This window comes from Acanthisitta chloris, unplaced genomic scaffold (genome assembly GCF_000695815.1).
Source record: "Acanthisitta chloris isolate BGI_N310 unplaced genomic scaffold, ASM69581v1 scaffold16832, whole genome shotgun sequence".
NCBI classification, from domain to species: domain Eukaryota; kingdom Metazoa; phylum Chordata; class Aves; order Passeriformes; family Acanthisittidae; genus Acanthisitta; species Acanthisitta chloris.
Window position 1 is genome coordinate 378 of NW_008661235.1, and position 15,566 is coordinate 15,943.

The 15,566-nt window shown below is 43.2% G+C and overlaps 1 protein-coding gene across 1 annotated transcript; it reads left to right on the plus strand.

The window, feature by feature from the left end:
* Nucleotides 1-846: 846 nt before the first annotated feature.
* On the plus strand, nucleotides 847-12,806 carry ZNF839 (zinc finger protein 839). The gene is made up of 7 exons (XM_009070160.1): nucleotides 847-1,761; nucleotides 3,908-4,159; nucleotides 4,901-4,993; nucleotides 6,086-6,238; nucleotides 7,886-8,026; nucleotides 8,960-9,098; nucleotides 11,443-12,806. Exons 1-7 carry the CDS (start codon nucleotides 880-882, stop codon nucleotides 12,387-12,389), a joined length of 2,607 nt encoding a protein of 868 aa, XP_009068408.1. The 5' UTR covers nucleotides 847-879; the 3' UTR covers nucleotides 12,390-12,806.
* The last annotated feature ends 2,760 nt before the right edge of the window (nucleotides 12,807-15,566 follow it).

Genomic DNA, 15,566 nt, shown 5'->3' on the forward strand with positions numbered 1-15,566 from the left:
GAGATCATAGAATCATCATAGAATCAACCTGGTTGGAAAAGACCTCCAAGATCATCAAGTCCAACCCTACTGTGGTCACTAGACCATGGCACTAAGTGCCACATCCAGTCTCAGCTTGAAAACCTCCAGGGATGGTGAATCTACCACCTCCCTGGGCAGCACATTCCAATGCCTGAGCACTCTCTCCCTAAAAAATCTCTTCCTAATATCCAACCTAACCCTCCCTGGCAGAGCTTGAGTCTGTGCCCTCTTGTCCTGCTGCTGGTTGCCTGGGAGAAGAGACCAACCCCCACCTGACTCCAACCTCCTGTCAGGGAGTTGCAGAGGGTGATAAGGTCTCCCCTGAGCCTCCCCCAGGCTGAACAACAGTAATATAATCCTTCTCTGAATTATCATCATCACAAAGTTTTCTTGACCTGAGCAGTATGGTATGTTCTGGACTGGCTGTTTCACCTGTGTTATTTAACAGGCTGTAGTTCTCCTGCTTTTGGTTTGCTGAAGGTTATGACTGTGCCTTGGGGATGGCATTGACTGCTGTTCCTGCTAGCCGGAAGCAAAGCTGTGACATGGCCTCAAAGCAAACTTTACATGCTTTAGCTGAACAGCAGGCACAGCAGTAAATGTGCAGGAAGACCCATAGCTTGAAGGAAGGGAAATCTATACTTTGATGTCAAATCTGTGCTTTGATGCAGTAAAATGGGAAGCTAATGATGTGCAGTGGTTTCTTCACGCTTTGCTTTAAGGGCATGTGTGGATTATCTTGATATTGTCTTCATTTGTTGATACTCTATTTGTGTAATTGCAACTCTTCCTTTTTGTTTTTTTTTTTTCCCACAAAAGCAGCTGGAAAGCATTTGTGTCCAAGTTCAGCCAGGACAGATGAAGGAAACTGAAAGGCCAATGCCATCACTGGCACCAGTCCAGTCCAAAACCATAATGCTGAGTCAGCCAGTTGGTAGGAATTCCGGCATACCAGGACTTGGCATTATTAATCCCCAGATAATTAGGATACAGCCTGTTTCAGGAACTGAGCAGCAGCAGCAGCTATTCCTGCAGAGTTCTTCCGAGTCTCCAGTTCAGCTGCTGATGCAGAGACCTTTACCCTCTCCTGGATCAGTGTCTGTGAACAAGACTCGCACATCCAAGATGGTAAATGGGCAGAAAGCTGCTCGGGCCAGAGCTTCAAGGTCTTCAAGTGCCACCACGGCTGCAGCCAGCTCAGCAAATACACCATGCCTTGAGAAAAAGACAAAGGATGACAAGTTAAAGAAGTCCTTGAAAGTGAAAACTCGTTCTGGACGGATTTCACGGCCCCCCAAGTACAAAGCTAAAGATTATAAGTTCATTAAAATGGAGGATTTGGCTGATGGTCACCAGTCTGATTCTGATGACTACTCTGAGCTGAGTATAGAAGATGATGAAGAAGGAAAGGTGAAAGGAAAGGATGCATTATTCAGCTCTTCAAATTATAATCTGAAACCCAAAATGTTTAAGTGTCAGACATGTGAAAAATCTTATATAGGAAAAGGAGGATTAGCAAGGCATTATAAACTTAACCCAAGCCATGGACAGCTGGAGTCATCACCTCAAAAAGTACCTCTAAATAAGCCTAATGGAAGTGTATTTGTGGACAGTGCCTGTGGAATAAGAGAGGAAATGATGAGTCCAGCACATTTGGATTCAACTGCTGTCACCTTAAATCAGGAGAGTGCACTAGCTACCAGCCTGGAAGAAACTGTTGATTCAAAGGCTGGAGAACAGGTAAAGTGTTACTTAGCAGAGCTGTCAGGTCTGTGGAGAGCAGAATGGCAGTTCTGTAGCTGCAGAGCCTTGTACTGCTCAGAAATATCCAATACACTAAACAGATTCTAAGAATCAAATTCCAGTCTCCTGCAGTGCTGCAGGAAGAATCTCTTGCCCAGACACACAGAACAAAAGTGCTCGTTTGTTCCTGGGTTTCTGATGTGCAGTTTTCACTTTGTCTGTGTAAATGGCATTCTTCAACACTTGTGTAGTCACAGCCTTTAGCATGACAGCAAAGCATCATCTGCTCCCTCATTTTCTGTTACTGCAGCAGTGTCATCCCAGAAAAATATCTTCCTTTTAATCCAGCAGTGGACTGCAGCTTTTCCTAGAGCAGCTTTTCAGAGTGTGGCTTAGCTACCCCTGTACACCAAACACTGGTGGAACTGGAGGCTCTAGGCTGGAAGCTACTTCAGCTGCAGATTTTTGTCTGTGATGTTTTAAGATGATCACTTCAAAGAAAAGTTTCTCTTTTAATATTTAAATGACTCTTGGCATTTTGCAGCAAGAGCTGATGCAGCTGCTGTCTAGGAAAAAGTACTTGTTTAGATGTAGGGGCGTCACATTTACTGCTTTTTATTTGTAACTGTGAAGTTGTTCTCAGGAGAGTGAAAATTTACAGCTTAAGAAAGCAGCGAAGAAACCTCCTTTCAGCCTCTACACTCATCTATCTTTGGAGAAAGAGAACTGCAGAATACTCAAGTCTGTTCTATGTATTATGATGTGGTTGTCACTTCCCTGTGCTGCACTTACTTCACCCAGGACCATGAGGATTTAGGGATGATTTAGTAAGTCTTGTATATTATCCTACTCCTGACTCTTAGATTGCTCTTGTACCTGCTGCTTTTAACTAGCAGGTGTGGATTCTTCAGGTTTGCTCTTTAACCCATTGATGTGTTGGAGGTTTTGGCCAGGGAAATAACTTCCTAGAAAGAAGAGCAGGAGTATTAAAGCTGCTACATTGATATGGACAGGAAGCCAATCAAGATCTCCACACTCAGCATGGTCTTACGTCAGACTTAGAACTAATTTAGTGATTTAATCCCTGGACAGAACTGACACAAATTTGCCATTTTTAGAGTTTTCCTAATCAGTAGAATTGTAGGGAGCTACTGAGCATTGGGATGAAAATGCACAGATTGGGCAAAGAAGGCTGATACAGCTCAGTACTCTCATAAACTCCTTGCTTGAAGGATGCTGGAACATTCTTAGACACTCTAGCTTAGAAGGGAAGATGTGTTCAGTAACAAATCACTGCTTTGAATAGTAAAAAACAGTGCATTGGAATCACAACGATCACTTAAAAATAGCAAAAGGACTTTGAGTTTTTGTGTGGTCTTAAAACAGAAGCTGCTTCTTAGCTGTGTTCCTAGGGAAGGCTATGGATTGTGAAACATAGAAACTGGGCAAAATATTTTGATATTTAGTTACTGTTTGTGGCTTCAGAGTTTGTGTTGTTCATGTAAAGTGCTTTGACATGGTTATAGTGAAACTCAAATTATTATTTGGATATGTTTTACTGCTAATTCAGTTTTATTTCTGCAGTCTCTTTATTTGAAGTGGATGTATTTTACTTCCAGAATATTAGTCATAGAACCGTCAGGGTTGGAGGAGACCTCTAAGATCATCAAGTCCAACCATTAACCTGTCACTGCTGGAACCCCTAAACCCTAAACCAGATCCTCCAGTGTCAGATCCTGATGCCTCTTAAACACTTCCAGGGATGGTGACTCCACCACCTCCCTGGGCAATATCCCAGTGCCTCAACACCCTAACAAGGAAAATATTTTCTCTAACATCTCATCTGACTCTCATATTAAGTGTACTTAACTGCCTTAAAACAGCTCTTTAATTGTATTCCCTTAATCTCTCTATTTTGTATGACATTTTGTAGCCCAAAAATGCTAATTTTGGAAGGAATGGCACAGATATCTATGATGCAGAAGCAGCAGTGCTGGATTTATTCCACAACTCCCTGCAGTTACGTTTGTGTCCAGCTTTGCATTTTTTAACCCTCTACTTATTGTTTGTTTCATTATAAAATGTCTTCTTCAAAACAGTGTCTAAAATGGTGAATAAATATTTTCTCCTTCTTTTAACTCAGATTTCTAAGCCTGAGGACAGCAGGCAGTTGCTGGCAGAGCAGCAAAACGAAAGCAGTTCGGGACAGCGAGGTCCAGTGACCCCCAAAGGCCCTGGAAGGCCCCGGCGGCCGAGGAGACGTGGTCGGCCAAGGATGGGTGGAAGATCCAGGTGTTCTGGAAGGCTGAGCAGACCTGGTCAGTCCCCTTCAAAGTCACTTAGTAGTGTGTCAGCAGAGCACAATGTATTCAGAAGAAAAGCTAGGTTAAAAGAGGTATGGTTCTCTTCTGCAATTACTTCACAAGTATCTTCTCCCTGCCCTCTTTTCCCCCCCCCCCTTTTTTTGTCTTTAAATCACTTGTTTCAACTGAATCGTTTTCAAAAAGATTGATTTTTTTTCAATTCTTTTTTTTTTAACATCCTTGTGTACTGACAAGATGAAAGCCTAAGATGTCTTCTAAGAAGAAAACATTAAGTTGCCTTTTAAGAAACAAATACCTCCAACAGAATGCTGGAAAAAGGGAAGATGGGAACTCAGTCTGGAAAGGGATTTTTGACATGTAGATATACTCTTGTTATCCTTTATAATATCTACTATCATGTATCTCCTCCAACACAGTAAAAGGAATAAACCAAACTGAAGCTGAGCAACATCAAAAAGAGACAACCAAACCAAACCCACAAAGGTCTTGGGGGAGGATAGGATGGGATTAAAATCCATGAAGCTAACACAATTTGTTCTTTGTTTCCTGGGTGTTGTAGATCCTTTATGGCTCCTAAAGCTACTGATGTTGCTGTTATTTCTGTGAATTAGCAGCAGTTTTGTCTGTAGATGAGTTCATAACTGTTCTGAGGATTTCTAAATTCCCTGTTTTGGTGTTAGGTTTGCAGCTGTTCTCACCTACGAGATAAGAAGGGTATCAATGGAAAAAGTAGTGATGTTTTCTGTTCTGAAAAGGGGATGCATAACCCGTGGGCTGCTCTTTCCTGATCAGCTCTCTCTGGCTTTTGACAGCTGATACAACAGTGTGATAATGAGGACTTTATGGAACTGGCTCTCCCACGCCTCACAAAGCTTGTTACAGTGTATGAATTCCTGTTGATGAAGGTGAGTTTTTATGTAAAAATGGTACATTATTTTAGGGACACTTAGTATACATAAAAAGATTTCTTTAGAGACATCACTGAATTTCCTAATTCAACACACAGATGTTCCACACATCACTTCAGCCTTATGCAGGCAGAACTCTGGTAGGTCTCAGCTGAAAGCTTTGCATTTTGCTGCCTGGTTCAGTGGCATTTTTGAATATTCCAGCATCTTTTGACTTGAATGTGTCTGTGTACTGTGCCCAAGGACACTGAAGTGCTGGAGCAGGTCCAGAGAAGGGCAACAGAGCTGGTGAAGGGACTGGAGCACAAGTGCCATGAGGAGAGGCTGAGGGAGCTGGGGGTGTTCAGCCTGGAGAAGAGGAGGCTCAGAGGAGACCTTATCACCCTCTGCAACTCCCTGACAGGAGGTTGGAGTCAGGTGGGGGTTGGTCTCTTCTCCCAGGCAACTAGCTACAGAACAAGAGGACATACATAGCCTCAAGCCACACCAGGAAAGCTTCAGGTTAGTCATTAGGAGGAATTTCTTCCAAGAAAGGGTGATTAGACACTGGAATGTGCTGCCCAGGGAGGTGGTGAATTCACCATCCCTGGAGCGATTTAAAGAGAAACTGAACTGCAGTGACAGGACAAGGGGAAATGGGTTCAAACTGAAGGAGGGGAAGTTTAGGTTAGATATTAGAAAAAAAGTTTTTTACTCTAAGGCTGGTGAGACACTGCACAGGTTGCCCAGGGATGTAGTGGCTGCCCCAACCCTGGCAGTGTTCACAGCCAGGTTGGAAGAGCCTTGAGCAACCTGCTCTGGTGGGAGGTGTCCCTGCCCAGGGCAGGGGTTGGGGCTGGATGATCTCTAAGCTCCATTCCAACCCTTAAACTCTGTTTCTATGATTCTATGTACATAGCACTTCATGCCATGGCCTAGTTGACATGTTGGTGTTAGGTCATAGGTTGGACTCTGATCTCAGAGGTCTTTTCCAACCTGATTGATTCTGTGATTCTATTTTAAACTGTTGAACAAAACAAACTTGACAGATTTTCATTTTTTAAAACACAGGGTGAAAAAAACCTTTTTTCTTTCCCCTCTTACTTCTAGGTTGAAAAAGGCTATCCAGCCAAAGCTTACTTCCCAGATGTGTACAGGGAATTTGAAGACTTGCATAAGATGGTAAAGAAAATGGCTTATGATCACCTCAGTAGTTCTGACTCTGTGAGTTGCCAGCAGCCTGTTGAAATAAAAGATGCTAAGGTAATACAGCACTCTGTTTGGAACTATGATTTCTTTGTTTAATGGACTTTAATTGACTAAATGTTACTTTAATTTACTTAATTCTTACTGATTAATTATTTACTTCATGATTTCTGATCAGCTTCATTGGGCTGGTAAATTTATTAGAAGAAAACATGATTTTGTGATTAGCAAAAATAGACATTATTGTCAGAAGTCCAGCAACTAACCAAAGAGAAAAAGAGATCCATTAATAAATCTACAATTCCAGTTTATGTCAGTGGATACAACTAGAAATAACAATTCTAGCAGTGCTGATCCCTGCCTTGCATATCTAGGGTAGTATGGAGCTGCATGTTGCTGCAAGCCTTAACTGCTAATAAAAGTACATCCTGATGTTTGATCAGGAAGGAAAGGTCTATATTTAAAAGGAGTGACCTTGATTCAAAGGGCTAAGTAGTTTCATTGCAAAATGAGGACAAACTGAATGCATCTGTGCAGTTCCCATTCATGCTAACAAGTGTAAAAGGTAGTGAATATGTTATAAAACCAAACTATTACTTCAGTGGCTCTTCAGGTTGATTGTTTATGGAGCTGTATCTGGAAAGACATATGGGACCTCTTTCTTGCTTCTCTTCTGTGCTAATGTGCAGTCTTAATACAGAATGCTGCACTTTGAAAAACAAGGCCAAACCCAAACCAACCCAGCCCTGAGAAGTTGGGTAGCAGCACACCTACCTAAGGATGAAGCACAGGAATGGAATGTCAGGGGGGGAACAAAATCCTTAACTACTCAGAGATCCTCCAAATAGGAAGACTTAAATGTTCTTTATGTGATGTGGAGAACCTCAACAATCTTCTTTATTAAGCTCTGCTCTGGGTTCTATATATAACCATTGCACTCCTAATTCTTTCGAGTTTGCCTGTTAATAGTCACCTTCAAATGAAGGTCGTGTTGTAGCAGTGTGGAGACTAGGAGAAAACACAAGAACCTAAATACTTGCACTGAGCTGTGATGATTGTCAGAATAAATACTCTGTAGGTCTAGATCAGTTTTAAGAAAGTTAAACTGTGTTCAGAAAGCCAATGGAATCCTGGGCTGAATCCACAGGAATGTGGGCAGCAGGTCAAAAGAGGTGATTCTTCCCCTCTGCTCTTGTGAGACCCACCTGGAATACTGCAAACAGTTCTGGTGCCCTCAGCATAACAAGGACATGGAACTGTTGGAGCAAATCCAGAGGAGGCTATGAAGCTGCTAAGAGCACTGGAGCATCTCCCCTGTGAGGACAGGCTGAAGGAGTTGGGGCTGTTCAGCTTGGAGAAGAGAAGGTTGTGTGGAAACCTCATAAGGGTAATGAGTTCAAACTGAAGGAGGGAAGATCTAGGTTGGATGTGAGAAAAAAAGTTTTTTACTCTAAGGGTGGTGAGACACTGTCCCAGATTGCCCAGGGAGGCTGTGGCTGCCCCAACCCTGGCAGTGTTCACAGCCAGGTTGGCTGAGTCTTGAGCAACCTGCTCTGGTGGGAGGTGTCCCTGCCCAGGGCAGGGGTTGGGGCTGGATGATCTCTAAGCTCCATTCCAACCCTTAAACTCTGTGATTCTATGATTTCAGCAGTTATGTGTTGATTTGAGAGGTTATGTTTTACTCTTTTCTATCTGTTTTTAAAGGTTGCTGAATCACTCGGAATTACAGAAATACTCTGTGGAGAAGGAAAGCCACAAGGTGCAAACTGTTGTTCACAACGTGAAGTTAAAATGGTTAGTGAGCAAGTACCTGTGGAGATCCTGGGACAGAAACGCTTAGCTGAGGTATGGAGACCTTTGTGACCGCGACAAATGAAACGAAGACAAATGAAAACTTGTTCAAAGGAGGATTATTCCTTACAAACTCATACTGGTAGTATCTGACTCATGTTAAAGTAAGGCTTTTGTGATGTTTCTCAATGTAGTATCATAGCAGAGCACATGAACTAGCACACTAAATATGTACTGTGGGAGGACAGAATCTCAAAGGCTTACAGGTAATGCCATGACATGGAGATGTAAGAATTTTGTGGAGGTATTAGTCACTTGTGTTGGAGGAAATGGCCTAACCTACAGCAGGCTCAGATGTTGAAGTGGTTGCTCTGCTAATCACTGGTAGATAGAAGGGCACAAAACCAGTTTCTTTCTGACAAGTCAGTTGACCACCTAGAGGCTGTTTACAGAGCTGTGTTTCCTCTTCTTGGGAGTCACATCTCCATGGTCTGTGCCCTTATCTGATCTCCTTTTTATTTAATCCAGAGTTGTTTGTGGTGGTGGATAAATACTACTAGTGTTTCTTTCATTTTCTGCGGTTAAATTTTTCTGTGGTTAAATTTAAGAGCTGCTGATGTTCTCTTCAGTAAGCAAACAAAGCTGGGCAGGCTGTGCACAGCCTGTATTGACACTGGACAGAGCTTATAGCAGGTTTTGTGGGTCCAGCTAAACACAGAGGCTCAGGGAGGTGCTTTAATGTTGAAGCAAAGGCAGATTGTTTAACCAAGTATCCAAAATCCAAGCTGGCATTTTGGCAAAGTGTGAGGGCCAAATCCTTACCTTTCTGTGTGTTTAAATCCTTACCTTTATGAGGACCTTTAGTGTAAATCCTGTTCTCAGGCATGATTAGTTCACTGCCAAAAGTGCCCACAGTTAGTTTGTGATCTTTTCCAATGTTGTCAACTGTTCTGGTGGCAGCCACTTAATTCTCTCTTGTACTGGCAGAGCTCAGGGGAGGAACTGTTGCCACCAGCCAAAAGGACCAAGGTGGAAGACGTGATGGAGGATGTGAATAATGCTTATGCCAGTCAAGGTGAAGTGAAAGAGAAGAGTGGGAATTTGTGTGCACTCTTTGAAAAAGATGGTAACCTCTTCGGATTTTCCTAGTCTGTTCTGTTGGTGGAGGAGCTGAGCACAGCTCTTTGTTCTTCAGCCTACTGTGGGTTTTATCTTAAAGTTTCATTCCTTAAGTTGGTTCCCAAGTCCTTCAAAAGCAGCTGTTTAACTGGGAAGGCCTCATGATAGGGGGAAGGTTATGGATGATGCAGACCACAGCAGTAGCTCAATTCTGGATGCATGACAATCCAGTTACTGATACTACTGCAGTACTGTGAGCACAGAACTGTCCTGCTGTGTGCTCCCTGAATGCTTCCTGTCCCTCATGGTGAACACAGGGCATGACCATTTTGTCAGCTGTGGGAGAGTAGAGGAAGAGGAAGGAGAGTGTGTGTCCTTCCTCTTTGGCCAGCAGGCTGCAATAGCAGAATTAGCAGAGTTCTGTGGATCCTGGGGGAGGGAGAGAGCTGGTGCAGACTGTCTTGTATCCCTATTGGAATACATCCTCTGTTGGAATTGGGGTGCCATTTTCACAGAGTAATCAGAGCTGGAAGGGACCCTTGAGGATCATCCAGTCCAACTCCTGCCCTGCACAGACATCCCTGACAATCACACCCTGTGCCTGAGAGCATTGGCCAAACACCTCTGGAGCTCTGTCAGCCTTGGGGCTGTGACACTGCCCTGGGGAGCTGTTCAGTGCCCAAACTCCTCTGGGGAAAGAAGAACCAGTTGCTAATCTCCAGCCTAACCCTCCCCTGACACAACTTCAGCCCATTCCCTGGGTCCTGTCCCTGGTCCCAGAGAGAAGAGGTCAGAGCTGTCCCTGCACTTCCTTCCCTGAGGAAGTTGTATCCAGCCATGAGTTCTGTCCTCAGTCTCCTCCAGGCTGAACACACCAAGGACCTCAGCCACTCCTCATGTGGCTTCCACTCAAGGCCCTTCATCACTTTCATTGCCCTCCTTTTGCTCCATACTCTTTGGGTGGTTGCCTTTCTTTTTATCCCATCTTTCTCTTCCATTCCCAGCCCCTCAGACTGGCAGGGTAACAGTGAAAGGAAAGTAAATCTCTAGTAAGATGTGTCTATCAGTACCATCCTCCTTGTAAATCTGTCTTTTTGGTGTTGCTGGAACTGGCTTTTCTCTTGCCCTTTGCATGTCTTTAATGGTTGTAGTTTTGTTTCCCCCTTTAGTTTGTTTTTCTTTCTCTGAAAGGCATGACAACATGTATTTCCCAGAGAGGGACTGTGTTAGCTGCAGGGACAGGACAAGGGGCAATGGGTACAAATTGAAAGAGAGAAATTTAGGCTAGATATTAGGAAAAAGTTTTCCCTGTGAAGGTGGTGAGACACTGGCCCAGATTGCCCAGGGAGACTGTGGCTGCCCCAACCCTGGCAGTGTTCACAGCCAGGTTGGATGAGCCTTGAGCAACCTGCTCTGGTGGGAGGTGTCCCTGCCCAGGGCAGGGGTTGGGGCTGGATGATCTCAAAGCTCCATTCCAACCCCTAAAATTCTATGATTTCTTGCTGTACTATGCTTTTCTGCTGGCTATAAGTTCTTCAAACTTTGCTTCACTGCACTTACTAGCAGGGCTTTGGCTAGTTAAAAATAGTCCCTTCTGCACTCCTAGGCCTCCTTTGTTGTGCACTGATATCTTTCTAACAACAAAAATAACCCTAAACCAACCTACTTGTTCCTTTGGGCCTTCACTAATAAAAACTGACAGGTCATACTACTGCAGCTTAGTAGTTCTTGTTCACCTACCTGCAGGGTTTGTGACCTGGCTCTTGATCCAGGTCAAGTAACTGGTAAAACTCTGCATTTCTTGTGGTTTTTACCTTTCCTATCACAGGACCAAAGTGCTGCTGGGACTGTTAGCACAGCTCATTAGGTAGGTAGAAACCTGATGACATGTCTGAGCCCAGGTGATTATCAACAGGAATTTTATCAAGTTTAAATGCTTCTGTCAACTGAGTAATGGTGATGGGGATGAGCAGCTGACAAGGTTGTGCCTGGTAAAGTCTTTATCTTATAATGTTATTGGCTGTGTGACAAATGGAAGAATATTGAGTTTGACTTTCAGCCCAGGTTGTTTTCAGGATTAACAGAGAAAATGCTGCTTTTTAATGTAAGTTCTCTTGGTACAGAAATACTCAATGATGCTTCACTATCCAAAAAATTCCTTAAGAATTTTTACACTGGCTTTCTCATTGGGAAGTGCTATGAAACATGTGAGGTGCTTCAGGTTGGCTAATTTTGGGGAAGAAAGCATAGAAGTGGTTTAGCTTTTCCCCCCAAATTATTGCTGAAAAAGAATTGTTTGGTCATGCAGTATTAGGTTTCCCCACAAAATTCTATTTCTTTCTCATTTTCAGGTTTCAATCCATTAAATGGAGAAATCCTGCTGCCAGAGGATGCTTGCTGCACAGCTGGAAGTCCATTACCCACAGCAGAGGAACATAGTGCCCTTGGGGATTCAGGAGTTAGAATGGATGCTGCAAATTCAGGGACCTTCTCCCAGCCAGTGGAAATGAGGATAGAGTATTCCCAACCTGTGAACATCCAGGGGGCAGACATGGAAGGTGATGCATCCCTGCTGCACACTGAGGTTGTGCTGCCTGTGGGAGCAGAAGGCTCACCTGGATTGGTCCAAGGGCACTTTGTGAGTGAGGATGCAGCTCCTCAACTTGGCAGCTCCATGTCAGAGCAAGCACTGGGCAGTCAGAGCCCTGACTCACCAACCAGTGGAGAAAACAGTCACAATCCAAACTATCAGGAATTGCAAGAAGAAAACCCTAACTTTGCCATTAAAGAACACTCTGAGCAACTCGATAATGCTGCTATGACTGAGGAGCTGCAGGAACTTGAGAAGGTTTTCTCAACAGACATTGTGCCAATGAACTACCCCCACAGTGCTCAGCCTGAGCCACACCAGGATGTTGTGCAAGGAGCCTCCCTGGCTGCTCCTGGGAGCCAGGGAACTGCTTTTAAAACCGGGAGTGAGTTTTCCTGTGGGACGGAGGGAGCAGAGGAGCTGGCGAACGCAGTGAGTGTGGATCAAACTGTAGCTTTTGAGATTTCTGAGGAGAGCCATGATTTTTTGTCTCAGGGACACGACCAGATTTTTATCCAGACTTCAGATGGGCTAATCCTGTCCCATCCAGATGCTGCTGTTTTGTCTCGGGCCGAAGGCATCGTCATTGTCACCGATGCCAACGGCACCACCATGCACATTCGCACTCCCGAGGGGATACCTCTGGAGACTGTGGAAGCACTGCTGGCAATGGAAGCAGATGGCCAAAGTGAAGATATTTTGCTCTAGCAGAGTGAATTTGAGCCATAAATTTAGCAAAACCCTCTAAAGCTTTCTTCTGGGAAAGACTGATTCTAAAAATGTATATTTTTCTAATGTGAAGACTGAGAGAATTGAAATTTAACTTATTTGTAAACTGTTTCTATTGCCCTGTACTTTTTTATAACTTATGTTTCTATAAATCTAGCAGCATTGCAACCAAAAATTCTAGGATTAACAGCGTTCTCTTTGCTTTTTATGTTGGGGATGGGTGGAAAGTGGAAATCTGTCAACCCTAAAACTGTTGCACTGTTCCCTTTTTTTTTTTTTTGGTTACATAATTCCTTTTCTCTCTAGCCATCTGAAAATGCAGTAAGTTGTACTGCTGCTCAGCAGTGATGTGCTGTGTACTGGCAAGCTGTGTATGGGTAAAAATAAAAGCTATATTAAAAATGTGCATTTTCTGTTCCACTGAGATTAAAAACCCCACTTTGTTATTGCACTTTTTTCAAAGCTAGCTTGAATATTCAGTAGCATCTAGACTGGATGTGCATAAATCTGCCTGGAAAATGGGCAGTTTTAAATATAATCCACACTTGTGCATTCCAGGAACAAAGTGACAGCCTAGCTGATCCTCACTGAAATAACCATCCACTGAGCTGGAGACAAAAATAGCCTCAAACAAGCACTGATTTGTACTGAACTGTTGGGAATGTGTTTAAGTTGCTTGTCCAATGTTCAGCCACACTTTTAGAAACTGCTGTTACTTAGGCATAAATGGGAAGGTGCATCACAGTGATCTGATTTTCCTTAATGAGGCACCAAATTCTTTTTTACTTTAGTCTGTGGTGGCCTAATTTTTTGTTGAAACTTGTATTACACTCTTTTCTTTCAGGTCATGCATCCTTTATGAGTTCTATGCCTTGACCCTCCTAGTAACTCCACACTGCCTTGTACTGTTGAATCATAACACAAAGGTATCCTTGGCTATAACCCTTGTTTCTCTAGGCAGCCAGAAAACTTGGCAAATCACTTACCAAGGGCTATTTTGTATTTCATGCTTTCAGTTCCTTAGATGATAATTTTGTGGTTGCCTCCTAGCATCTTCTTGTCCAAGGCACTGTTTTCTTTCAAGCAGCTTAGAAGGTGAAAAAGAACAGCCTTAAATGAACAGACATGACTGAAAACTGGTAACACATCCTTAAAATGTGTGTTGCCTCATTGCTGAACAGATGAGGTTACTCAGATAACTGGATAAATCTGCTGAAAGGACCTGGGGGTGTTTAGACTGAAGCAAAGGAGGCTCAGGGGAGACCTTATCACTCTACTACTACCTGAAAGGAGGTTGTGATGAGGTGGGGGTTGGTCTCTTTTCCCAGGAAACAAGTGACAGGGGGAGAGGAAATAGCCTCAAGTTGTGTCAGGGGAAAGGGTGGAGTCACCATTGCTGGAAATGTTCAAAAAACGTGTGGATGTGGCACTTGGGGACATGGTTTAGCGGTGAACATGGTGGTGGTGCTGGTTGAACGTGATGACCTTAAAGGTCTTTTCCAACCTTAACAATTCTATGATCTGCAGAACCAAGTATGAACACTGATTTTTTTCATGGTGGTGTTACTGAAGAAGAACTTAGATTTAAAACTGAATATAAAGAGATGAAATAATGTGCTTTACTATGTCCCTTGACCATAGTTGGGTTTGGGTTTTTTGGTTAGTTGGTTTTTCTCTTGGTTGCCCAAGCAGAAGGTGAATTTGATCAGCCAAAACACTGCTTTTTGCATGTGGTTGTGACAGATGTGGTGTGTTACTGAGCTTCTGTCTGGTGGTTGGGTTTATGCTGTAGTCTTTGTTTTGGGTTTTTCCCCGTTTTTTTAGGAGATGGCACTGGTCAGAGGATACAGACCTACCTTGAAGGGAAGGCAGTATACAAAACAGGGTTCTGCTGGTCTCACAAAGTCCTTGATTGCAGTGATCAATTCTTTATTACACTCTGTTGTACTGACTGTCCAATAACTACATCTGAGGGCTTCAAATATAACAATCAACTGCTTAGAGCTGGAATGACTAAACATCTCTGCTATGATTTTGCACTGATCTTCCTGTGTCCAACAGCAGGCAATAAACAAGGGGGGCTGGGAATATGAAGACCCTTCCTGAAGAGCTTATCTCCTCTAAGAAACAAGAACAACCTACAATTTCCACCTGTGCAGAAAATGAAAATTTGCTTCAATTCTGCCTCCCCTATTGATTTGCACATGCTGGGAAATACAATAAACCTCTTCTCATCTGGAAAGAACAATTCTATATGTGAACCAACCTCTTGTCCCTGGAAATATTTTTGAAACATGAAGGTGTTTCCATAGTGACACAGGTCTGGCCCTCCTCAGATAAATTAAGGTGGCTGTTCAACTAGGTGGAACACTTGCACAGAGAAATAACAAAACCCATCAAAGCTGTTCCTAACCGATTGTATTCTCCTTGAGCTACAGCACAATTTCTTTTTTAGATGCCAGAATTTTGGGCTAAGAATAGAACTTGATTCGCTGTCAGAAACATCCTCATTGTTCAACACAGCAACATGTTGAGAAAACTTTTCCAGTTCATGTCTGTCTGTTCTGTTATTGCAGCAAACTGATGTATTTCCCTTACCAAGCTTAGGAGGTTTCAGCTTAGGGCCACTTAACTAAGTTAACTACCTGTAGCCTGTCTGAAATGGATAAAGCAACCCAAACCAGATTGGCCCATGCAGAAAAAGGAGCATCAGCTGAGACAGAAATAATAAATACAAAGAGAGAAAAATATTTTTAATAAGTTACAAAAATTCAACTTACTTGGTAAGCCTTGCAAATAACCATTTCAGTTTCACATAAGCATCACTATCAGCCAGGCCTGGAACCCTTGGAATTCTAGCACTGTCTGTGTCCTGTTTCCAGCAGCATAGCTTCCAGCAGCAGAGTGCTGCTGTTCTCAATGTAGGGCTGGTATAGCCACGAGGACAAATACACCAGCATCAGATCCTGGTCAGCACAATGAGCAATGTCTCCTACAATTGTTTGCTTGAGTTGCAGTTCCTTCTTGTACATTTCTGAGAGCTTCAGAGAAACCTCGTCTGAAATGGATTGAAAACCCAAACACATTGAGCAGAACATTCCAGTAACTCTCTAAAAATTAAAGTACACTTGTATCATAGAATCATAGAATTTAAGG

Coding starts and splice junctions, on each gene's coding strand:
- ZNF839 (XM_009070160.1), top strand. CDS start 880: ATGAAGGAAACTGAAAGGCCAATGCCATCACTGGCACCAGTCCAGTCC. Junction 1,762..3,907: donor ATTCAAAGGCTGGAGAACAG/GTAAAGTGTTAC, acceptor CTTTTAACTCAG/ATTTCTAAGCCTGAGGACAG. Junction 6,239..7,885: donor TTGAAATAAAAGATGCTAAG/GTAATACAGCAC, acceptor CTGTTTTTAAAG/GTTGCTGAATCACTCGGAAT.